General features: G+C 44.2%; 1 protein-coding gene across 1 annotated transcript; it reads right to left on the bottom strand.

The window, feature by feature from the left end:
* Window positions 1-1,358: 1,358 nt before the first annotated feature.
* LOC136676710 (polypeptide N-acetylgalactosaminyltransferase 9-like) lies at window positions 1,359-21,486 on the bottom strand. The gene is made up of 8 exons (XM_066653896.1): window positions 21,424-21,486; window positions 19,051-19,248; window positions 17,921-18,038; window positions 7,572-7,757; window positions 6,222-6,359; window positions 3,633-3,728; window positions 2,787-2,954; window positions 1,359-2,423 (listed from the first exon to the last, which is right to left on the bottom strand). The coding sequence occupies exons 1-8, from the start codon at window positions 21,471-21,473 to the stop codon at window positions 2,277-2,279; spliced, it is 1,101 nt and encodes a 366-aa protein (XP_066509993.1). The 5' UTR covers window positions 21,474-21,486; the 3' UTR covers window positions 1,359-2,276.
* Window positions 21,487-24,349: the final 2,863 nt, after the last annotated feature.

Here is a 24,349-nt window from a genome sequence, read left to right as displayed (position 1 = left end):
GTAGTCCATCTGTACCAGTGAATATACCACAGTTAATTACATTGTTATTACATGTCTTATTCATACATAGAACTACGTATTTCTTAGAGACAATAAAAAGCAATAAATAAAGACTAAATAAACAAACAAACAAAAAAGCTGGTGTAAAACTTCTGCCCTGAATAAAGTCACGATTCCGTGTTTTGTTCTAACGCTTCAGATATGTGTCGGGATAAGTCTCTATTCTCCATGTTTATCTGATGGTAATAAGCAGAAATAAAGAACCTTTCACTTTCATTTCACTTCGTAGTTCTTCACTGAACTGATAAAGTGATGCATTGAATTTATTCATTTAAAGTTCCCACATCAATAAAACACTAGAGATGAAGTAAATGTAGTGAATAACTCCAGCTTTACACCGTTTTCAGCCCCTGGTTTACATTAAAGCTTTATTAAGTTTACAATTGAGATCTAAATATCACAAACAGAACATTAATATCTTACAAGTTTAATTCATTTAAAGGGTTTTTTAATGATAAACAACATAATGTTCACAGTTTTCTGATCAGCTCTGAACTACCATTCTGGATTCATTCGGAAACAAACCCGGACGTATAAATGTATAAAGGTTAAGTGTTTTATTACAAGTTTGTTTCCAAGCGTTTGATAAGTGTCACATTCTCTAAACAATTTAAACCAGGGGTGTCAAACCAAATCCATGGAGGGTCGTGTGGGTGCAGGTTTTCTTTCCAACCACGCAAAAGCCCCACACTACTGAAAGTCAAGATCTACTGATTAGATCCAATGATTAAAAACAGGTGGAATGAGGTGTGGCTTCTGCGTGGTTGGAAAGAAAACCTGCACCCACATGGCCCTCCGTGGATTTGGTTTGACACCCCTGATTTAAATTGATTTAAAAGCATTTATTTTAATGGAATCAGTGAGAAATTTAAGCAGCAATTGATTTCTCAGGTTTTTTTTAAAATGGTATTTAATTAAAAATGAAAGGGCTGAATTAGTGGATAAATCTCTGGTTAATTAGGGGTTAAATTAATGAAAGAGCAGAACCTTTCCTTTGGTGAGAACTTTCACCGTCTTTGGGTCACTTTACTGTGGAGTAACTGGACGACAATAATTTAACCTCAGCCCCCAGTCTCTGAGACTGACTTACAGTGGGAGTCTGGAGTTAGTGATAGATCCATCAATTGATTGACTGATTGATAAATTGATTGATTGATTGATTAATTGATTAATTGATTGATTGATTAATTGATTGATTTATTGATTAATTGATTGATTGATTGACTGATGTGGCCGTTTGAATGAAGTAAATTCAATGCAGTCAGTGTCTACTGCCCCCCCCCCCCACCCTCCGGTCTCTTCTTATTGATGATTGTATTTAAAATCTTCTGTGAAGTGTTGAAGGTTATAGCAGTGCTGTGTTTCTGAATCTGGGACACGGCGTTCCAGCGGTGTGTCCAGATATATTCTCCAAAACCCGGAAAAGGCTGAAAGTTTCTGACTGCGCAGGTTCTGGACGCTGCTGCTGAAAAGAGAACGAACCTGATGTCCACTCCAAACCTGGCCAGCGATATCATTAGAGTCTGGTCCACTCTGTAACAGCACTACCTCAGTTTTATAGCTTTGTCCACTCTGAAACTGCACTGTGTCATTATTAAAATCCACTCTGAAACTGCACGGTGTCATCTTCAGAGCTCTGTCCCCTCCACAACTGCAGGACAACAGAGCAGAGCTTTAGACTCAGTGCCATTCATTAGAGAATTCCATCCATTCCAACAGAGTCCTGTCCACTTCAACACTGCAGAGTCCACTCCGAAACTGTACAGTGTCATTGTAGGACTCCAGCAGTCCGCTCTGAAATGGCACAGCATCATTATTCAAGTTCTGAGGCTCATCTAAGAGACTGTCCACTCTGTAACTGCACATTGTTTGTATTTATTTATTTATTTATTTATTTTTTACAGATTTGTCCACTCCGTAACCACAGGTCGGCTCCAAAACTGCACTGGGTCATTATTAGCGTCCACTCTGCAACAGCACAGCACCTCAGAAACCTCATCAATCCCCAACGTGCAGAGGCATGTCCACTCTGAAACTGCACATCGTTCTCTGAGTCAGCGCTGGAGCTGCACAGCTTCAAAATGGCAACCCGTCATCAATAGAGTCCTGTCCACTCTGTAACCTCACACATTTTTGTATTAGTTCTGTCCACTCTGAAACCGAACAGTGTACAACTACATGGCGTCATCCTCTCCGTTCCTGCAGGGCTTATTTCCTCAGTGTTTTGGGTGTTTGATCCAGTTCCGAATCATCCACTTCTGTCCAGAGCAGCGCTGCACCACCAGCCGGAGCCCGAAGTTCGCATCTTTGGACATTTCCACCTCCAGACAGCGGCCGGTGTCCCGGCTGATTATCGGACCGTTCTGGAAAAGAAGGAAAGTACAGAATGGTCAGAGACTTTGTGGGGAATTATTCAGCAGCAAAATTACCATTTTATCAAAGGCCCAAGCACCCGCAGAAATAAAAATACGTCATCAATAGGATTGAAAGGTTTCCCAGGTGGTTGCTAGGAAGTTCTTGGCTGTTGCTAAGACATAGCTAGTTGCTATGATATCTCTCATGATTGTTTGGATTTAGTTGTAACTAGGTTTCTGCTCTGGTGTCCCAGATGGTTGTTACAGTGTCGCTAGGTTAGTTTCTGGGTGGTTGCTTTAGTGTTGTTGTTGCCAAGTGGTTGCTATGTGGTTCCTAGGAGGTTGTTAGGCTGTTGCTAGGAGGTCTTGTACCTGTGTGAAGTCCCAGAGTCTCTGAGACGACCTGGACACTGCATCACACTTTTTGAGTGTCGGGGTCCGGCCCCTCCCGTCATCCACCAGGCATTTAGTGTCCGGCAAAAATGTGGTGGACCCCAGGGGCCCGAGCTGCAGCAGACCCTCTGTCGAATACCTCGCTAACTACGAAGGAGAGACAGAGAAACAGAAATAAAACACTAAATAAAGACCCTCTGTCAGGAAACTCGCTGAAGACAGAAAGAAAACCCCTGAGAGGTTGTGAGTGAAGACACTTTTGAAACGTCATTTGAAGAGAAGAAACAGACATGAATACATGCGTTTGCAATTGTACATTTGTTCTTAATTTACTTTTAGATGTGTTAAATATTTAATAATTGTATTATAATTTCATGAAAGGTCTGACAGAACTATTTGCATAAAACTGTATATAGTGTGAATTCCCTCTAAATTCACTCACAGTGGAAAAATGACCCGAATCCAGTCCTTCCTTCATAACTCAATAAAAACATTCACATTTAACCAAACAGCATTTCTCTATTTTACACAGAGTTTATACAGAGTTACGACCAGAGAGGAAACGCTGGGGGAGTTTATAGAGCTACTGTAGGATTATTACCTGAGAGGGAGAGTTTAGAGGTTTATTATACAGTTATTATAGGATTACTGTAGCATTATTATAGAGGCATTGTAGGGTTAGTGTAGAATTCTTGTTGTTTTATAGGTATTATCTGAGAAAACATGCCAAGGTATTGATTAGAGTTGTTATATAAATATAGGATGGAGACATTACCTGAGAGGAGTTATTGTAGAATTACTGTAGAGTTATTACTGAGATATTACCTGAGAGGACATCCCGTGGCAGGGGTAAAGAATGGCTCTGTTGTCGTCCTCTGATCCTTGATCCAAACAGTACCCACTCGCCTTACTGTTCCTCACCTGAAAACACATTACACATTTCTACTGCTCTGTATCTGTTACCGTGCTGTTTCTCTGTAATTTGCATTTGAGATGTTTTCATGGATGGACGGATGGACAGAGTGATATACAGACCCACAATGTTTTTGTAAAGGTTAGAAAAATGTTGCACCAAAGTAGTGTCTCATAAGTGTTGAGGGTAAAGCTGGATGTCCATATAAGGAGTGGTTGGTGTGGCTGGATGTCCATATAAAGAGTGGTGCGTGCGGCTGGATGTCCATATAAGGAGTGGTGAGTGTGGCTGGATGTCCATATAAGGAGTGGTGAGTGTGGCTGGATGTCCATATAAGGAGTGGTGGGTGTGGCTGGATGTCCATATAAGGAGTGGTGGGTGTGGCTGGATGTCCATATAAGGAGTGGTGGGTGTGGCTGGATGTCCATATAAGGAGTGGTGGGTGTGTCTGGATGTCCATATAAGGAGTGGTGGGTGTGTCTGGATGTCCATATAAGGAGTGGTGGGTGTGGCTGGATGTCCATATAAGGAGTTGTGGGTGTGGCTGGATGTCCATATAAGGAGTGGTGGGTGTGGCTGGATGTCCATATAAGGAGTGGTGGGTGTGACTGAATGTCCATATAAGGAGTGGTCGGTGTGGCTGGATGTCCATATAAGGAGTGGTGGTTGTGGCTGGATGTCCATATAAGGAGTGGTGGTTGTGGCTGGATGTCCATATAAGGAGTGGTGGTTGTGGCTGGATGTCCATATAAGGAGTGGTGTTTGAAAGTCCATTGGGTCCTGTGTCAGTTTTGGCCATTAACCCTGTCATTACTGTTCTTGGGTCATTATCATGTCAATAGCATGTCCATTTTGATTGCTGTAAACTATTGCAGTGGTAAAAATGACAGCTAATCACAGGCTCCATGGCTTTATGAGCTAACACTAATTACCTTGTTGACTCAAAAGTGTCCGTAGGTGTGAGTGTGTGAGTGAATGTGTGTGTGTCTGTGTTGCCCTGTAAAGGACTGGCGTCCCCTCCAGGGTGTGTTCCCGCCTTGCGCCCGATGATTCCAGGTAGGCTCTGGACCCCCCGCGACCCTAAATTGGATAAGCGGTTACAGATAATGGATGGATGAATGAATAATTACCTTGTTGTAGCACAGTGTTGTTTACTACTGAGTTTATTTCTATAAAAAACACAGAGATGTACAAACTGGATTCCAAAAAAGTTGAGACACTAAACAAATCGGGAATAAAACTGAATGCAATGATGTGGAGATGGCAACATCTAATATTTTATACAGAATAGAACACAAATCACAGATCAAAAGTTTAAACTGAGTAAATGTAACATTTTAAGGGAAAAATATGTTGTTTCAAAATTTCATGGCGTTAAAAAATCCCAAAAAAGTTGGGACAAGGCCATGATTTACCACTGTGTGGCATCCCCCCTTCTTCTTACAACACTCAACAGACGTCTGGGGACAGAGGAGACCAGTTTCTCAAGTTTAGAAATAGGAACGCTCTCCCATTCATGTCTAATACAGGCCTCTAACTGTTCAATCGTCTTGGGCCTTCTTTGTCGCACCTTCCTCTTTATGATGCGCCAAATGTTCTCTGTAGGTGAAAGATCTGGACTGCAGGCTGCCATTTCAGTACCCGGATCCTTCTCCTACGTAGCCATGATGTTGTGATTGCTGCAGAATGTGGTCTGGCATTATCTTGTTGAAAAATGCAGGGTCTTCCCTGAAAGAGACGGCGTCTAGATGGGAGCATATGTTGTTCTAGAACCTGAACATAGTTCTCTGCATTAATGGTGTTTTTCCAGACATGCAAGCTGCCCATGCCACAAGCACTCATGCAACCTCATACCATCAGTGATGCAGGCTTCTGAACGGAGCGTTGATAACAACTTGGGTTATCCTTGTCCTCTCTGGTCCGGATGACATGGCGTCCCAGTGTTCCATAAAGAACTTCAAATCGTGACTCATCTGACCACAGAACAGTCTTCCATTTTGCCACACTCCATTTTAAAAGACCCCTGGCCCAGTGCATACGTCTGAGCTTGTGGAGCTTGCTTAGAAATGGCTTCCTCTTTGCACTGTAGAGTTTCAGCTGGCAACGGCCAATGGCACGGTGGATTGTGTTCACTGACAATGCTTTCTGGAAGTATTCCTGAGCCCATTCTGTTAATTCCTTGACAGTGGCATTCCTGTTTGAGGTGCAGTGACGTTTAAGGGCCCGGAGATCACGAGCATCCAGTAGAGTTTTAGCCACTTATTGCTACTTGTCCCAACTTTTTTGGGATTTGTTGACACTGTGAAATTTTGAATCAACATATTTTTCCTTTAAAATGTTACATTTACTCAGATTACACTTTTGATCTGTCATCTATGTTCTATTACAAATAAAATATTGACATTTGCCGTCTCCACATCATTGCATTCAGTTTTTATTCACAATTGGTTTAGTGTCCCAACTTTTTTGGAATCTGGTTTGTAAATAAGTAAATAACGGACCTCTCCGTAGGTGATGGTGTTGTTGTAGATCCTCATCTCCGGATAAACATTCTGCAGATACCAGCGGAAACTTTTACACTTCAGTCTGTTCCTCAGAGCTACGCGCTCGGAGACGTCTCCAAAGTCCACTCCAGGATTCTGACAACACAACAAATAAACAACAACAACACACTGCTACACACTCCAGTATCTGCCCACAGACATCTGCCCACACGCCGGACACTAACGCGGCTGGGTACTGACTTTGTGCTTGGTTAGGAATTGAAAAATGGAAGTTTCAGGTTCTGAGGAGACGTGGAAAGAGTCGGGAGGCGAGGGGAGAACCTAAGTTAGGGTTTATTTTTTATCAGATTTGCATTTAAATTCCTCTCTTTTTCTTGGAAATGATTGTACATTTTTATAAAATATTGTAGAATTATTGTAAAATTTAAAAAAACATGAAAAGGACTTATCCCTAGCTTTAAAACATTTAAAATTACACAGGGCACCCTCAGCTACGTAAAAACTACATAAAGAGGCCATTTCCTTAAAGAGGTCCTTAAGAAAGAGGCACTTTAACTACCTACTGTACCTAACACGGCTGAAATGATTCTTCAAAAATGCAGCAAAATTTTTTAAAACTTTTACAGCAAAAAGTTTAAAAGATACCCAAGAATAGCTATAAATCTCCTCCAGAGGAGGAGCGTAAATGCAGAGGAGCATGGACCATAAAGGACCTGCTCACACTTTATCGGCTTGTTATACTTCAGACCAGCATCTCCGTGCTGGGACTGTGGTGGTGGACATCTTAGGGTGGGACGGTGTTAGCTAAAGGACACACTAGTGCATTAGGGGCAGTGAACACACACCCAAAGTGGTGGTCAGCCATCCACAGCCCCAGGATGCAGCTGGGGGTTAGGTGTCTTGTTGAGAGCCCCTCAGCTGTGGTTGTTGAGGGAGGAGACAGTGCTAATCCTTCACTCCTCCCCACCTCCAGTTCCCCTGCTGGTCTTGGGATTTGAACCAACAACCTTCTGGTGCAAATTTCTCCTGTCTAACTATTTGGCCATGGCTGCTCCCTAGAATTGTTTGAGAACCATCTGACGTCCTGATAAAGATGTCCATGTGAGAGACCCGCTCTGTGGAGCATAAACTAGTTCACCATTCATTCATAAACCATTCAGGTACAACACGCTTTAAAGCCATTTGATTCCTCATCTGTTTTGGAATTCATAGCTTCAGGTTTATTTACTTTATGCTCCATGGAGCAGGTTCTCCACACGGGGGCAGTGATGTTTAACACAGGATTTCTCACACATCTGTAACAGCTGTGCGGACATTAGAGTAGGTACAGGGTAAATCCAGACATACGTTGATGGGGATGTTCCAGGCCATGTAAACATGCGACTTAAACTCGTCCATCCACACCTCCGCCGCACGCAGAGCGTTCCGCTTGGCGTAGTAGTCGATGTCATTATTGTACGGTTTTTTCGTTCTTTCGATGTGTGCGACTCGAGCACAAGGTAGAACCTCCATACTGCCCCCACACTGCCACACCTGGAATTACGCACAAAATACATAGAGTTACACACTCATAAACACCTCCATACTGCACCCACACTGCCACACCTGGAATTACACACAAAATACACATAATTACACACTTCAACCCCTCCATACCACCCCCACACTGCCACACATGGAATTACACACTTCGACACCTCCATACCACCCCCACACTGCCACACCTGGAATTATGCACAAAATACACAGAATTACACAATTCAACCCCTCCATACCACCCCCACACTGCCACACCTGGAATTACACACAAAATACACACTGACCCACTGCTGCAAAAACTGGGTATATCTTTTATTTGTTATATATATATATATATATATATATATATATATATATATATATATATATATATATATATATATATATATATATATATATATATATATATTTACAGAAGGCCGGACCCACCACACCCTCATTTCCTTTTCTATAGTTAGTTTTATTATTTTATCTGCTGTCTCTCCTCATTTCCCTGTTTACTCTGAGGCAGTGGTCATTTATGTTGTAGTGGAGTTTCTTCTGTTTTCTCAAACCCTCTCTGACCGGATTAAAGTAAAAGATCTGCAGTAAATATCTCTCACTTCATTAACTCTGGTTCATTGATCTCCACTTTAAACTAATGTCTGTGTCCTGAGAGATCAATATCATTCGGGGAGTTACTGGGTGAATATCGATCAGTTTCTCAAATGAAAGGAGGCATTATCAATCAACCTGTTGCAGCTCAGCATCTGGGTTCAGAGGTTGGGGTCCAAGGATCTACTTTCCTCAAGGCTATTTACATGTAGTTAAAGGTATTTTGGTCAATTTTCAGATCATCTACTCATCCAACGGTCCCCTCAGACCCAAGGGGCATTAATCAGGACTATGTCCCTCTTCACTGCAGGAACACTCTCTGCTCTCCTGGAAAGGCTTTACATTAGATGATGGAACATTTCTATGAGGATCTGATTGCATTCAGTCACATAATCTTCAGTGGTTCTGAATCACACACATTACTCCAACTTATCCCAGAGGTATTGGCTTGATCTCCATCATTTCAGAGAACACAGATCCAGTGCTCTACAGCAGTTCTTGTGGCTTTTTAACCCAATAACAGTTTCTTTGCACTGAGCTCTTTCCAAGTTAAAGGATATTAATAACATTTTTAATTCAAACATTGACAGAAGGAGAACATTCCTGATGATGTGCCCCGCACCTGTGGTATCGTCCGCAAACCTGACAATGCCGTGCCTGTCCATGAAGTCACGTGTGTTTCTCCCTGTCCTGTCCCCTAGCCAAATCCTGACAGTGCTCACAGGTGCTTCTCATTGTGTGATACTTTTTCAGCTCCCTCTGTGTCATTAGCATTTGTTGTTCATTGTTGTTTGTTTCGAGTGAAGTGATATGTCCCAAAGCCTACTTATGCATATGTCTACGCCTTCCATGACTCCTTCACGTGACAAAATGAACAAACACAAAGACATCAGAAACCATTTAAATACACAAGGACTGACAAGAAACACCTTTGAACAGGACACATGACAAAAAGAGGCATGGAAGTAGAAACACATGACATCTTTGGAGAATATACACAGAAAACATGCGAGGGAAAAAATTAAACAAGAAGCAGAACACCTGAAAAAAGCCAGAATCATAGGAGGGCAAGGTTAAAACCTGACAATATGATTTCAGCTGTGTGGCACAGCAGTGTTATGTGTTAACACCATGTGTGTCAATTTACTGCTAACTGCTAGCACTGCTGCTTTATATGGTCTCAGTAGATTTGGATGCATTGCTAGTTCTATAAAAGCCCTGAACATTTAACTTACACCTACATATTTGTTTGTGTAGAGCAGTTAGCTCAGTGTTTTATGCACTTTTACTGATCAGGAGTATTGATTTATTGGCTTCAGTATCAACCTCCAGTGGCAGAACAGTCCCAGAATACACAACCAGCCTCGTTACAACCTCCACTTTCTTTAAAACTCATTAAGTATAAAACTTCTCCCACTAAAAACGTGAGAAGGTTTTTAAAAATAGAACCGTGTGCAATCAGCTGGGGCTTTAAGTACCAATTTGAGCCATTTCTGAGAGGTTTTAATCTCCCTCTCTGGCATTTTGCACAATTTAACTCACATTAAAGCACCATCTTGCTGCGGCTGAACCCTCCTAATGTCATTTGTTTCCCATTAACTTACTTCACCTTCACTCCCTCCCTTCTCCTCCCTCTGTCGCTCTTTTGTCTCGCTCTGTTTCTCTGTTTATTCAGCTTCGGGAGCAAAAGAGGCGTTTACCTGCTGAAAAACAGTGGCTAAACCCTGAGCTAAATACTTAATATCAATCAAATTGATCATTTAAATCCAACAAAAGAGCTTCACACAAATAAAAATTATTAAAAAGCACAGCATAGGCTCTTTGCAAATCGCATAAACAAACACTTGTTTAGCTCTCACTGCGTGAGCCAAAGAAATCTTCTACTTTATTTTATTGATTTCAACCGTGTGTTCAAAAGCCCTCGAGAAGCACAATATAATTTCAGGAGCAGCTAATATCAGCTCTACTGTCCAACTCCAGGCAACAGCAGTGCTGATGTGATGCACAGCTGCTTTTTTTTATTTTGGTGGTATTTTATGAAGAGGTGGCAGTGGGTAGCCCCACCATCCTGTAACAGAATGATGCAGAGCAGCAGAAGCGAAGCTGCAGAAGCAAGCAGTTTTAAACATTCCTAAATGTGCAGCCTATGATCAAACCACCACCCCCAGCAAAAACTGCCTTCAGAGCAGTGACTGGGAAGCTCCATGCTGAAGATAAGCCAGCTGTCACTGGCTCTGATTCTTCTGGACTCCTCTGCGGCCTCTGATACAGTCGAGAACTAAAGGAACATAAGGAAGTATTTTTACCTGAAAATTATAACTTCAAAATCATTGTGATGCTCCACTTAAGCTGTAACAGGGAGAACAGAGCCTCTGTCATAGTCACTCGGGCCTTGCAGAAACTGCATTAAGTAACTTTTGGAGGAGATTAGAAAAACATACCCACTCCTTCCCCATCTGATTTCAAGATAGTGCTGTAAATATGAATTACACTCTACAACTGTAGGGGGTCCTCAGGAGCAAAAATACCAAATCAAACCTAGTGTTCCTTTAAGTGAGCACTAAGTATTTGTTGAAACACATTGTATCTTCACTTATTCTGTACTTAACTCTTGGTACCAATTTACAATGAGAGCACCTGGTGAAATAATGTCACAATTATTAATTATGTAATGATAATAAATAAGAGTCAGTTTGCTCTGGAAACCGCTCTAATGTGTTTACGAAGCCCCAGTGTCTGTAAATGGGTAAAAAACCAGTGTCTGGGTCCGGTGCTAGGCTTTCTCTCTCTCTGCTCACGGCAGAGAATCGCCATCTGGAGGTTTTTAGACAACGGAGAGACTCCAAACGCTGAAAAGCACCAACCGGGATGAGGATGTTGCTCTGTTCCTGCTCCATAGGGGGGTCACACTGACTTATTTTTGCTGCTACAGTTACATTACTTAAGGTGGAACTGACTCTAAATTCAGGAGAGCGCTAACTGTATGAAAGTAAACACAGAGCGAAAGTGCTACAAAACTAAACAGCTCGAGTTACACATGAGTTTCTGTGGGAATTCAAACAATGAATAAACACTTACAGACAATTTACACTTCAGACACCAACAAGATACAGTCGCTTCTTACTCACACACACCACTCCACCTTAAAAGATAGTCGCTTCTTACTCATACACACCGCTTTACCTTAAAAGATACAGTCGCTTCTTACTCACACACACCGCTCCACCTTAAAAGATACAGTCGCTTCTTACTCACACACACCGCTCCACCTTAAAAGATAGTCGTTTCTTACTCACACACACCGCTCCACCTTAAAAGATAGAGTCGCTTCTTACTCACACACACCACTCCACATTAAAAGATACAGTCTCTTCTTACTCACACACACCACTCCACCTTAAAAGATGCAGAGCTTCTGAATGTAAACAGCCAAAAAGTACTCTGTTTCCCCACAATGGTAGAACATTCCTCCTTGGTAGCACCTTTATTTTTAAGAGTGCATTTGATCTTGGTGTAACACACAATCCAACCAAACAAGCACTTTTACAAATCGCTCAGAATAAGATGAAATTAAAAACAGAACAGCCTTGTCTCAATCTCCAATGCAAACTTCAATCAAGATCAAAGCAAGCTCTGAGACAAGCTCCAACCAGACTCAAAACAAGCTCAAATATTCCTCAACCAGGCTCAGAAGAAGCTCAAAACTTTCCTCAACCAGACTCAAAACAAGCTCAAAACATCCCTCAACCAGACTCAAAACAAGCTCAAACATTCCTCAACCATGCTCAAAACAAGCTCAAACATTCCTCAACCAGGCTCAAAACAAGCTCAAACATTCCTCAACCAGGCTCAAAACAAGCTCAAAAATTCCTCAACCAGGCTCAAAACAAGCTCAAACATTTCTCAAACAGGCTCAAAACAAGCTCAAACAATCCTCAACCAGGCTCAAAACAAGCTCAAACATTCCTCAACCAGGCTCAAAACAAGCTCAAACATTCCTCAACCAGGCTCAAAACAAGCTCAAAAATTCCTCAACCAGGCTCAAAACAAGCTCAAACATTTCTCAAACAGGCTCAAAACAAGCTCAAACAATCCTCAACCAGGCTCAAAACAAGCTCAAACATTCCTCAACCAGGCTCAAAACAAGCTCAAACATTTCTCAAACAGGCTCAAAACAAGCTCAAACAATCCTCAACCAGGCTCAAAACAAGCTCAAACATTCCTCAACCAGGCTCAAAACAAGCTCAAACATTCCTCAACCAGGCTCAAAACAAGCTCAAACAATCCTCAACCAGGCTCAAAACAAGCTCAAACAATCCTCAACCAGGCTCAAAACAAGCTCAAACATTCCTCAACCAGGCTCAAAACAAGCTCAAAAATTCCTCAACCAGGCTCAAAACAAGCTCAAATATTCCTCAACCAGGCTCAAAACAAGCTCAAAACAATCCTCAACGTGGTGCACTTTAAATGGGCAGCCATTACACCCTACTGTCTCTGATCTGCTGTTATTTATGCATGAGTTACATTCTGATACCTCTGCTCCACCTTAAATGGGGCATCAGGTATATTCTGGTAACTCTGGTCTACTATAAATATGCAGTAGTTACATTCCCCTGTCCACATTAAAAGGTCAGCAGTTACATTCTGGTGATTCCAGTCCACCTTAAATGATTTGGTGTTACATTGTGTGTCCGTGGGCCAGTTGGCAGAACAGTAGAGTCAGCAGCAGAATGTACCTGCTGCACCATTTAAGGTGGAATTGTAACTCAGAGTAAGACAGAGATGGATAAGGAGTGAACTGTGATGTGATTGATGTGTTTATTTACGTAAAGTCTTTCTCATAGAGTAAAGAAACTCTATCTTTAGCCGGAATGCTAATGCGGAGTGGGACATTAATAACATTAATCAGGATGCTGCTCCGGAGCCGATGCTGGGCGTGTAATCACACCGTTTAAAGCAGATTTCTAAATAATTGAATTCTGTGATGGTTTTGCACAGTGAATTATTCATTCTCACTCTCTCAGCTTTCATTAACTCCACCTGCCACTCCATCAGAATTACAGACTAAATTACACCTCACACTCTCACACTCAGTGGAATCTGTGCTGTATTCATTCTCCTCAACTGATCTCAAGCGTTGTCTCTGAGCATCTCGACTGTACTCTGTAAATATAAACACAGTTAAAGTCTGACGCCTGCCAGAAAAGTGGAGACGGAGGTGAGTTTGGCGCTAAGCTCCATCCCCTTTCCTTTACTGATGCTGTGGGAGCATTTGGGAACCGAGGAGACTCAGGTTTGTGAGTGGAGTTTGAAAGTAGAGTTCTTTCTCAATACGAGACTCCAGCTGCTCCACAGTCCGTGGTACCGCTGTCTGATTCACAGGAGTGCCCGTAGGTGTGAGTGAATGTGTGAGTGTGTGTCGCCCTGTGAAGGACCCTGAACTGGAAAAGGGCTACAGACTATGAATGAGTGAATGTTTTTTCATAGCGATGATATATGGAATAAAGATTTTCATACGGAATCTGGATACAGATAAAGCCTTATTATTTATAATTATATAACTTTACATTGTGAGTTGAGAAGATGAAGCCATCCACCTGCTCAAGAATAAACCAGAAAAAGACGAGCTCACGAGCAGAAAAGAGCTTCAGAGTCAACGAAAGCATTTACATCTAAATAACTCTCTCTCTCTCTCTCTGTTTTCTCTCTCTCTGTTTTCTCTCTCTCTCTCTCTCTCTCTCTCTGTTTTCTCTCTCTCTCTCTCTCTCTCTCTCTCTCTCTCTCTCTCTCTCTCTCTCTCTCTCTGTTTTCTCTCCCTCTCTCTCAAGGACGTTCCACTCCAGTGAAGAGTGTCATTTCTGAATTTAAACAGCTGTGATGCTTCTTAACGAGAAATCCACATCCTTGAGTTCTCACAGCCTTAAAGCTCGTCTGCTGCCGGAACGAGAGAACGGAAAATGGAAAAGCTTATTTCTCTTCCTCGGGGCGAGGCGTTTCCTGGTGCAGACGCAGATGTGTGAGTGCTGTTGACCCCCGGAGCGGTCTCAGGATTCTGGGGGAAGGAACCGGAGAGAAGTATGATTAAACTCTTCCTGTTTCCAGACGAGAGGAATTCTAATTTCATGCGAGAGAGGCTGAAGAGTGAATTAGCACCAGGAGCTAACGTCCCAGAACAGCGCCCCCTCCCTCAGGAGAAGTACAGCGCGCTCTCACTGCCCAGTGCTCCACACAGTGGGGCACTCCAGGGCCAGGGCTCCAGTCTGGACCAGAGAGGTTTTCTGATAGCACAGCTACATCTGTCACGATAATCACATTGTCGGTTTATTGTACGATGTACGGACAGTTCCCCAGTGTTGTCCACTGTGTTGTGTGTGTGTTTCCAGAAGAATGAACATCTGCAGGGTTTTAGCCACTCGCTCTGTTCTTTTGTCTAGTTTATGATTTATTTGTGTTTTCATTTGATCTATTTAAGATATTTACACTGTTTTTATTTTAAAATCCTAATGTCTCCTAAAGTTCTTGCTGAAAGTTCAAATAATGCTCAAAATATGACAATTATATCGTAATGTTTATCAAACACAAACACATCTGTGCACACATCCCTCCATCCAGACATCTATCCATCCCTCCATCCAGCTGTCTATCCATCCCTCCATCCAGCTGTCTATCCATCCCTCCATCCAGCCGTCTATCCATCCCTCCATCCAGCCGTCTATCCATCCCTCCATCCAGCCGTCTATCCATCCCTCCATCCAGCCGTCTATCCATCCCTCCATCCAGCCGTCTATCCATCCCTCCATCCAGTCGTCTGTCCATCCCTCCATCCAGTCGTCTGTCCATCCCTCCATCCAGTCGTCTGTCCATCCCTCCATCCAGTCTGTCCATCCCTCCATCCAGACGTCTGTCCATCCCTCCATCCAGCAATCTATCCATCCCTCCATCCAGCCGTTTATCCATCCCTCCATCCAGCTGTTTATCCATCCCTCCATCCAGCCGTTTATCCATCCCTCCATCCAGCCGTCTATCCATCCCTCCATCCAGCTGTCTATCCATCCCTCCATCCAGTCGTCTATCCATCCTTCCATCCAGCTGTCTATCCATCCCTCCATCCAGTCATCTATCCATCCCTCCATCCAGTCATCTATCCATCCCTCCATCCAGTCATCTATCCATCCCTCCATCCAGCCTTCTATCCATCCCTCCATCCAGCAATCTATCCATCCCTCCATCCAGTCGTCTATCCATCCCTCCATCCAGCAATCTATCCATCCCTCCATCCAGTCGTCTATCCATCCCTCCATCCAGTCGTCTATCCATCCCTCCATCCAGCCAACTATCCATCCCTCCATCCAGCCAACTATCCATCCATCCATCCATCCAGCAATCTATCCATTCCTTCATCGAGTCATCTATCCATCCCTCCATCCAGCTGTCTATCCATCCTTCCATCCAGCTGTCTATCCATCCCTCCATCCAGCTGTCTATCCATCCCTCCATCCAGCTGTCTATCCATCCCTCCATCCAGCAATCTATACACCCCTCCATCCAGCTGCCTATCCATCCCTCCATCCAGCAATCTATCCATCCCTCCATCTAGTTGTCTATCCATCCCTCCATCCAGCAATCTATCCATCCCTCCATCCAGCAATCTATCCATCCCTCCATCCAGCAGTCTATCCATCCCTCCATCCAGTCGTCTATCCAGCCCTCCATCCAGCAATCTATCCATCCCTCCATCCAGTCGTCTATACATCCCTCCATCCAGCAATCTATCCATCCCTCCATCCAGCTGTCTATCCATCCCTCCATCCAGCTGTCTATCCATCCCTCCATCCAGCAATCTATACACCCCTCCATCCAGCTGCCTATCCATCCCTCCATCCAGCAATCTATCCATCCCTCCATCTAGTTGTCTATCCATCCCTCCATCCAGCAATCTATCCATCCCTCCATCCAGCAATCTATCCATCCCTCCATCCAGCAGTCTATCCATCCCTCCATCCAGTCGTCTATCCAGCCCTCCATCCAGCAATCTATCCATCCCTCCATCCAGTCGTCTATACATCCCTCCATCCAGCAATCTATCCATCCCTCCATCCAACAATCTATACATCCCTCCATCCAGCTGTCTATCCATCCCTCCATCCAGCTGTCTATCCATCCCTCCATCCAGCTGTCTATCCATCCCTCCATCCAGTCGTCTATCCATCCCTCCATCCAGTCGTCTATACATCCCTCCATCCAGCAGTCTATCCATCCCTCCATCCAGCTGTCTATCCATCCCTCCATCCAGCTGTCTATCCATCCCTCCATCCAGCTGTCTATCCATCCCTCCATCCAGCAGTCTATCCATCCCTCCATCCAGCAGTCTATCCATCCCTCCATCCAGCAATCTATCCATCCCTACATCCAGTCGTCTATCCAGCCCTCCATCCAGCAATCTATCCATCCCTACATCCAGTCGTCTATCCAGCCCTCCATCCAGCAATCTATCCATCCCTCCATCCAGTCGTCTATACATCCCTCCATCCAGCAATCTATCCACCCCTCCATCCAGCTGTCTATCCATCCCTCCATCCAGCTGTCTATCCATCCCTCCATCCAGCTGTCTATCCATCCCTCCATCCAGCAATCTATCCATCCCTACATCCAGTCGTCTATCCATCCCTCCATCCAGCAATCTATCCATCCCTACATCCAGTCGTCTATCCATCCCTCCATCCAGCAATCTATCCATCCCTCCATCCAGTCGTCTATCCATCCCTCCATCCAGCAATCTATCCATCCCTCCATCCAGTCGTCTACCCATCCCTCCATCCAGTCGTCTACCCATCCCTCCATCCAGCCATCTATCCATCCCTCCATCCAGCCGTCTATCCATCCCTCCATCCAGCCATCTATCCATCCCTCCATCCAGCCAACTATCCATCCCTCCATCCAGCCAACTATCCATCCCTCCATCCAGCCAACTATCCATCCCTCCATCCAGCTGTCTATCCATCCCTCCATCCATCCATTCCTCCATCCAGCCATCTATCCATCCCTCCATCCAGCTGTCTATTCCCCTTCCATCCAGCTGTCTATCCATCCCTCCATCCATCCAGCCACCTGTCCATTCCTCCATCCAGCAGTCTATCCATCCATAATATGCATGCATTCATTGATTAATTTGCTGTAATTTCTGTCATGCACACGTAGGTTACCTCTATACCAACTTTTTCATCATCTGCCCCACTTTACAAACCTAGCCACAGTCTGTAACACCACAGCACCTCCTCATGCCTCTGGTTCACCTTAAATAGACAACAGTTACATTCATATAACATGGCAACCACTTCATGACACTATAGAACCCACCTGATATACAATAGCAACCACTGAGTATCACCATAGCTACCAACCTGCCCACAATAGTGACAACCAAGTTTCACCATAGCAACCACGCTGCCTAGCATAGTGACCACCAACAACAACTTAGCAAGCACCCATTATAATCCAGTCACTGCCTAGCGATCACCCGGAACACCAGCGCAACTGTAAATGGATGTGAATGTGATACGCACCCTCATTCCCAGCTCGATATTTTCACCTCCGTAAACTTCCATACCCGGATCCAGGAGTCCGATCTCTCCAAAGTACTCCCGATCCACCACAAAGGAGCAGCCGATCATCGCAGGGGTTCTAGATACAGAGAGAGCAAGAGAGTGAGAGAGAGAGAGAGAGATATGAATATGAAGAACAGAACATGGACTGCACGTTGACTCTATTTCGACTGTTTAAATGCACCATTCCACCTTAAATCATGCAGCAATTACCTTCTAGATTTATCCTTTACACTTTTTAAGGTTGAAAAGAGGCATCACAGTCTAAACGTTGTACAGTTTAAGGTGGAAAAGAGATAACAGAATGTAACAGCTGTGACATTTAAGGTGGACCAGAGGCACCAGACTGTAACTGCTGCAACATTTAAGGTGGAAAAGAGATAACAGAATGTAACAGCTGTGACATTTAGAATGTAACTGTAACACCAGAATGTAACTGTTCCACCATTTAAGGTGGAATGACAAATTAGAATAGGAAACATGTCGGGAAGTTGATGACACACTCTCCCTCCAGCTCCACTTCAGATGTGACCTCACAGATGTTCCCCCATAGTTTCTCGGTTCTGTTTGTGGTGGAATGTGTGTGGGAGATAACTCAGAGCGAAGAAGTTGAGCTGAGGTCTGATCTGCTGTAAAAACTGGGTCATATTTCACTCTCATCTCTGTCAGATTCATCAATAATTAAACACCCCTCTGCAGCTCTGATACTTTACACCACAGTCAGACGCTCCAAAGATTTACCGGAAGAAACTGGTCCAAGGTGATTCAGGGCGGTGAATGAAACAAACCAAAATCTTCTACTCGGAGGTTAGGAGTGAGACAGGGTTAAGAGCGGATGGTTTTGATCTCATCACTCTTCGTAGTTAAAGCAGATTAAAGCAGGTTTGTTGGTAGACGTTTGATCTTTGTGCTGTGCGTTGGCGTAGACACCTGTGTGCGTCGGGAACGTAACTGCCCCCTACCGTTTACGTGTGTACTGCACCCTGTGTATGCGAGGTAGTGATGCGTACATGTAGTTTACAGCCAGTACGTCTTTACCATTACGTTTCGAGGTCACTGTCTGAAATCAGTAATTAAATTGGTCGGTTTACCTGATGGGGGCGGTCTCGTCTCCTTTGTCCAGCCAATCCTGAGGCGGAATGATGTACATACACCACAGACCCCAGTTGTAGCCGTGAGCAGCGTTAGCGTACTGCTGCACCTCGAACGAGTTAAACTTTATATTATCAATCGCAGGCAGAATTATCCTCGAGTTATCTTCTTTAATCCTCGCCAAGATTGGCTCCACCCTGAGAGAGAGAGAGAGAGAGAGAGAGAGAGAGAGAGAGAGAGAGAGAGAGAGAAACAGAGTGAGAGAGAAACAGAGAGACAGAGAGCAAGAGACAGACAGTGAGAGAGAAATAGAGAGAGACAGACAGTGAGAGAGAAATAGAGAGAGACAGACAGAGAGAAAAACAGAGAGGGAGAGAGAGAGAGAGACTTGAGACTTAAATTCACTTTATTTAACAATTAACCAAAAGATATCAATTTAACAAACCCTTAGTCCACATAATAAACATTAAACACACACACACACACACACACCATCACCACACCATTACATTACATTGCCTGATCAGCACACCCCATGTTCAAATACTAAACAAAACAAAAATACATAATGTCCTTCAGATTCAAAAACACTCCAGTCTCTCATCCAGCTCAAAGAGCTCGAATCCCCACTCTGTTTCTCCAACAAATGAGAGTCCAGTGGAGATTCCTCAGACGAGGCTGTCATAGTCCGTGTTAAAAATCCAAAGGGGACAGTCAACTGTGAGCAGTCAATAAAGAGGCAATGGACAGGCTCCGGCTGAGAACAACAGCCTGTCTCCACTTTTCGGACAGTACTCACCCTGGCAGCAGTAGCCCATGTCTGGTGCCCTATCATGAGGCTTCCGTTTCTTAGGGGCCGTTGATCCAAAACAGCACCTACCTCCAGAGTCCAGCAGTGCTCCCACCACACGAACAGTGTGTAAACTCCACTGTGCTGCGTGCGCTGTACACACTGTCGATATCCAGTAATCCAGTCGTCTTCAAAATTCTCCTCAGTGTTCACAGGGAAAAGCAGTAGGCCTCAGAGACACAGATGTGCCATAAAGACCTACTCATCGGAAATAGATAGACTTTTCCGTGCGGTCGTCAGCCACTTCCTGAGTCTGAACCGTCTCTTAGGGGACAGTGTCATGTAGTTCTCGTGTTTAGAGGCGTACTGCACAGATCTAATGAACTTTTCAGTGTCAGAGAAGTAGCTTTCTAAGGACACATTCCTCTTGCCTTTAGTGACATTCAAAAACCGGTTAATCTTTGTGAGAGAATACACATCCACTGGGGGGTCAGTTATGTCAGACGAGGCCTCAGACGGACCGGCCTGGGTCGAAGAGCCCGGTCTACAGGACACACTGACAGGTAACTCAGACAGCCCTGAACAGTCTGATACCACGCTGTCCTCCTCAGAGTCCAGCACAGCGTCCACCGAGTCACCGAGACACTCATCATGCACACGGCCCACGATAACGTCATCCTTCATCAAAACTGACTGTCCATCATCCTTCACGGGTTTATCAGTTTTACACCGGGCCTTTCTGTGGGTGCTGACACTAGGCCCGACCGAGTCAGTGGGGTCACTGGGTGTGTTCACAGATGCATTGCTAACATTCACATCATCCTCACCACTGTTAAGGGTTACATTTATGGAGGCCTCAGTCCCATCCCCATCTACCCCCTCCCCACCTGCAGAGCTGACGGGTTCAGGCCTCCTCTCAGGCCCCGAGACCTCAGCTACCACCTCAACTACCTCCTCGGCTACAACCTCAGCTACTTCCTCAACCACCTCCCCACCTCTGTCCCCTACCTGCTGCCCCTCCATTAAACCAGTCTGTTCATTATCCCCCTCCTGCTGCTCTTTTCTGTGCGGGCAGCCGAACTGTTTATGGCCGATGTCTCCACACTCAAAACAGCGGAGTTTTTCCGTACTCGCGAACACTATGTACGAGCCCTCCTCGTGTCTAACTCTAAAACTCACATTTAAAGTTTGATTGCGGTTATTTAAAACCATGAAAACCTGTCTCCTAAAAGACATGACATGTTTAATCAGTGGATTTTTAAAACCGATCGGAATCTTTCTCATGTCGCCGGCGAATTAGCCGAACCGAGCCAGTTCTCTCAATAACGCCTCGTTTGTAATGAACGGCGGGACATTCGAAACCACAACGCGGGTCGCGGGTGCACGCACAGGGCTGACCTGCACCAGCTCTCCCCTCACCCGGATCCCCGACTTAATCAGACTGCTTACACAGCTCTCCTTCAACAAAAACACCACCACCGCTTTGTCCATTCGAGAAACCGATTCAATATTCTCATATCCAACCTGCTCCCCGACCGCTAACACAAACTCCTCTAACGTCGCCTCACTCTCCTGGACACACCTGACGCCATGGCGGGGAGACGGCGTCTCCACACCGGCCTCAGAGGCCATGACTCCAGCCACAAACTCCTCACCACCGGCCAAAAACAGTTCGGTACCAAACGCCTCACTGAGCTCTCATAAAGAAAGAAAGAAATAAGGGATATAAAGTGAAAAAGTCAAGCGAATCAGAAAAGTTGGCAAAAACGCCAGAAACCTCCACCACGGACAAACTGCGCGCACGCGCAGAGAGAGAGAGAGAGAGAGAGAGAGAGGTGTTAGACATGTCTCAGGTTGTAAAGGATGTCTTGAGTGAAGACTGTGGGTTTAATGGTGATGAAGATCACTGAAAGATTCTTTAATGTCAACTATACACATAGTACACGGTGAGAAGAAACTACGTTCCTCCGGGACCATATAAGGAGACGTGGGTGTGGCTGGATGTCCATATGAGTGTGTGGCTGTGTGAGTAGTAGATATGGCATTTGTGGTGGTTTCTATGGTGTTTGTGGTTATTGTTAGTGTGTTATTATTAGGCCACTCCTATGGTGTTCCCGGTGGTTGCACGGTTATTGCTCTGTTATCCCAAGCCTGTGCTAAGGCATTACTGCTAGTAGTTGCTATGGTGTTGCTAACTGGTTGCAATTAAATTCCTAATTGATGTTGTTATGTTGCTAGGTGGTTGCTATGGTATTTTATGTGGTTTCTATTGTGTTGAGTGGTCATTGGTATCCCAGGTGGCTGTTGCTGCTCTGTGGTTGCTCAGATTTTAAAGTCTGGGTTTAAAGCTGGGTTTTAAAGACTGCGTAAACAACAATCTGTATCTAAGGCTCTGTGTGACATCTTGTGTGTCATCCTGCTAGAGCTAGTGATGCTGTGGGCTCTGTCCTCTGTGGAGATTAGAGAAGGAACACCGTTCCTTAGAGACTCACTCCTCAGTTCTCCGGAGAGTTCCTTGGAGGCGTGTGTGGAATCAGGGAGCTTTCTCTCTTTCGGTTCTTATCAGAAAATAGAATCTCTCCTCGTTTACTTCGAAGACCTTGAATCTCGAGGCAGCGCCTTAAAAACCAACGCCTCCGCCTTAAAAGAGAAGCTGTCTCTGGAGGAGACAGAGGGAAAGGATGAGTTTAATTCCCTCCACGCTGGTTTTTAAACACATTAGGGAGCTCCAGCACTGCCCTAGAGGCGCAGGGACCCCACCAGCCTTCAGTCCTGATCGGGAATGTCACGGTGACAATCTTTCTGGAAAAAATGGATGCAGTCATTCAAACACTCATCCAGTAACTCACACAATCACCCAGTCACTCACACACTTAACCAGTCACTTACACATTCATTCAGTCACTCACACACTCACCGAGTCCCTCACACACTCAGACAGTCACTCACCCAGTCACTCACACACTCACCCAGTCACTCACACACTCACCCAGTCACTCACGCAATCACATATCTAGAACATAAACAATGGTGTTCTAGGGAAGAACATTGTGGGGGAGGGGTAGAAAGCTCAGCCTGTATTCGAATGTAACTGCTGAAGCATTTAAGGTGGAAAGAAAAGTTTGGTACTTGCTGAACTAGTTAACGTGGAATGGAAAATGTGAATAAAGAATGTAATGGACCGTTTAAGGTGGAACAGAAGATTCATGTAAAAGTGTCTGAATGTAACAGCTGTGTGAAAAAAGGTGTCAGGTTCGACCTGCTGTACATTTTAAGGTGGCGAGGGTGTGGGTTTTCTCTTTCATTGCTGAGAAGTGGGAGGTGTTTATATAAAGTCAGGAGTCTTGTTTCTGCCGTTGTCCTTTGACACTGATTTATTTGATTTTCTAACAACGTCCAGAACTTTTAGCTCCAAGAATGGATGAAAACACACAGATATGGATTTACAGGAGCTCTCTGTGGCTCCGAGTGGCAGAAGAAAGGCCAAGAGCGAGACATGAATAATCGATGGTGTTGTAACAAAAGGCCTTCTTCTCTGTCCAGTTATTACCGGCTAAATCTACCCATCTCTCCCTGACATTCAACAAAGGTCAGATACTTTTGATAAATATCAGAAACTGTGAATAAACACTGTAACACACACACGTCCGCACTGATATTTACACAGCGGGCCACTGCAGGTCCACAACTGTTTGGACCCATTAAACCTTTAAGGTGTGGATGGATGGACACTGTCCTTCCGCTCTAAAGGTCCTGATATGAGGAGACTCTAAATGCTCTGTAGCCTCTGCATGAACGAGCTTATGCTCCACAGACCGGGTCACCCACAAGCTCAAACGGGGCCTTAACAATAGCCCAGAGTCAGGAGTTCCTGGATTAAGTCAAAAAAACAAACCAAAACAAAAACATAGAACCAAATCAAGAACCTCTTCCACTTTAAAAAAAAAAAAAAAACACCCTTTCCACCTTAAAACCCCCTTAGCCACCAGCACACATCAATAAACAATGATAAACCACAGATTTACATTTCACATCTGAACGAATGTGCTACATCACAAGGTGGAACAGAAATTATTATTATTTAATATTCAACAAAATTCTGCCACATTTTAGGCGGAATGGAAGATTTAAGTAAACAAGGCAGAATGTAACAGCTTCCCTATTTAAGGTGGAACAGAATTTCTACTAAACATTTCAAAATGTAACTGCGATAACATTTAAGATGCAATGAAAGATTAAAGTAAATTGGAATAAAGGATCTAGAATGTGTTTGCTGTACAACAAAAGGTGGAATACCATCTTTACATTATGAATTATTAATGATTTTAATGTTGAACTACTGGAGGTTGTAATAAAATAAGCTGAATTCCCAGGTGATGTGTTTGGAAGTGTCTACTCTAGGCTTTAGTTAACTAAGAAGACCTTAAAAAGCCCCAGTGTGTTCTTTAAAGGAGCGATCTATAATATATGTACTTTACTTAGTCATAAATGTCCAGACTGTGTGATCA

Source organism: Hoplias malabaricus, chromosome X2 (genome assembly GCF_029633855.1).
Source record: "Hoplias malabaricus isolate fHopMal1 chromosome X2, fHopMal1.hap1, whole genome shotgun sequence".
Lineage (NCBI taxonomy): Eukaryota > Metazoa > Chordata > Actinopteri > Characiformes > Erythrinidae > Hoplias > Hoplias malabaricus.
Note: the sequence above shows the minus strand (reverse complement) of the source record. Positions and strands in the feature narration are given on the sequence as shown.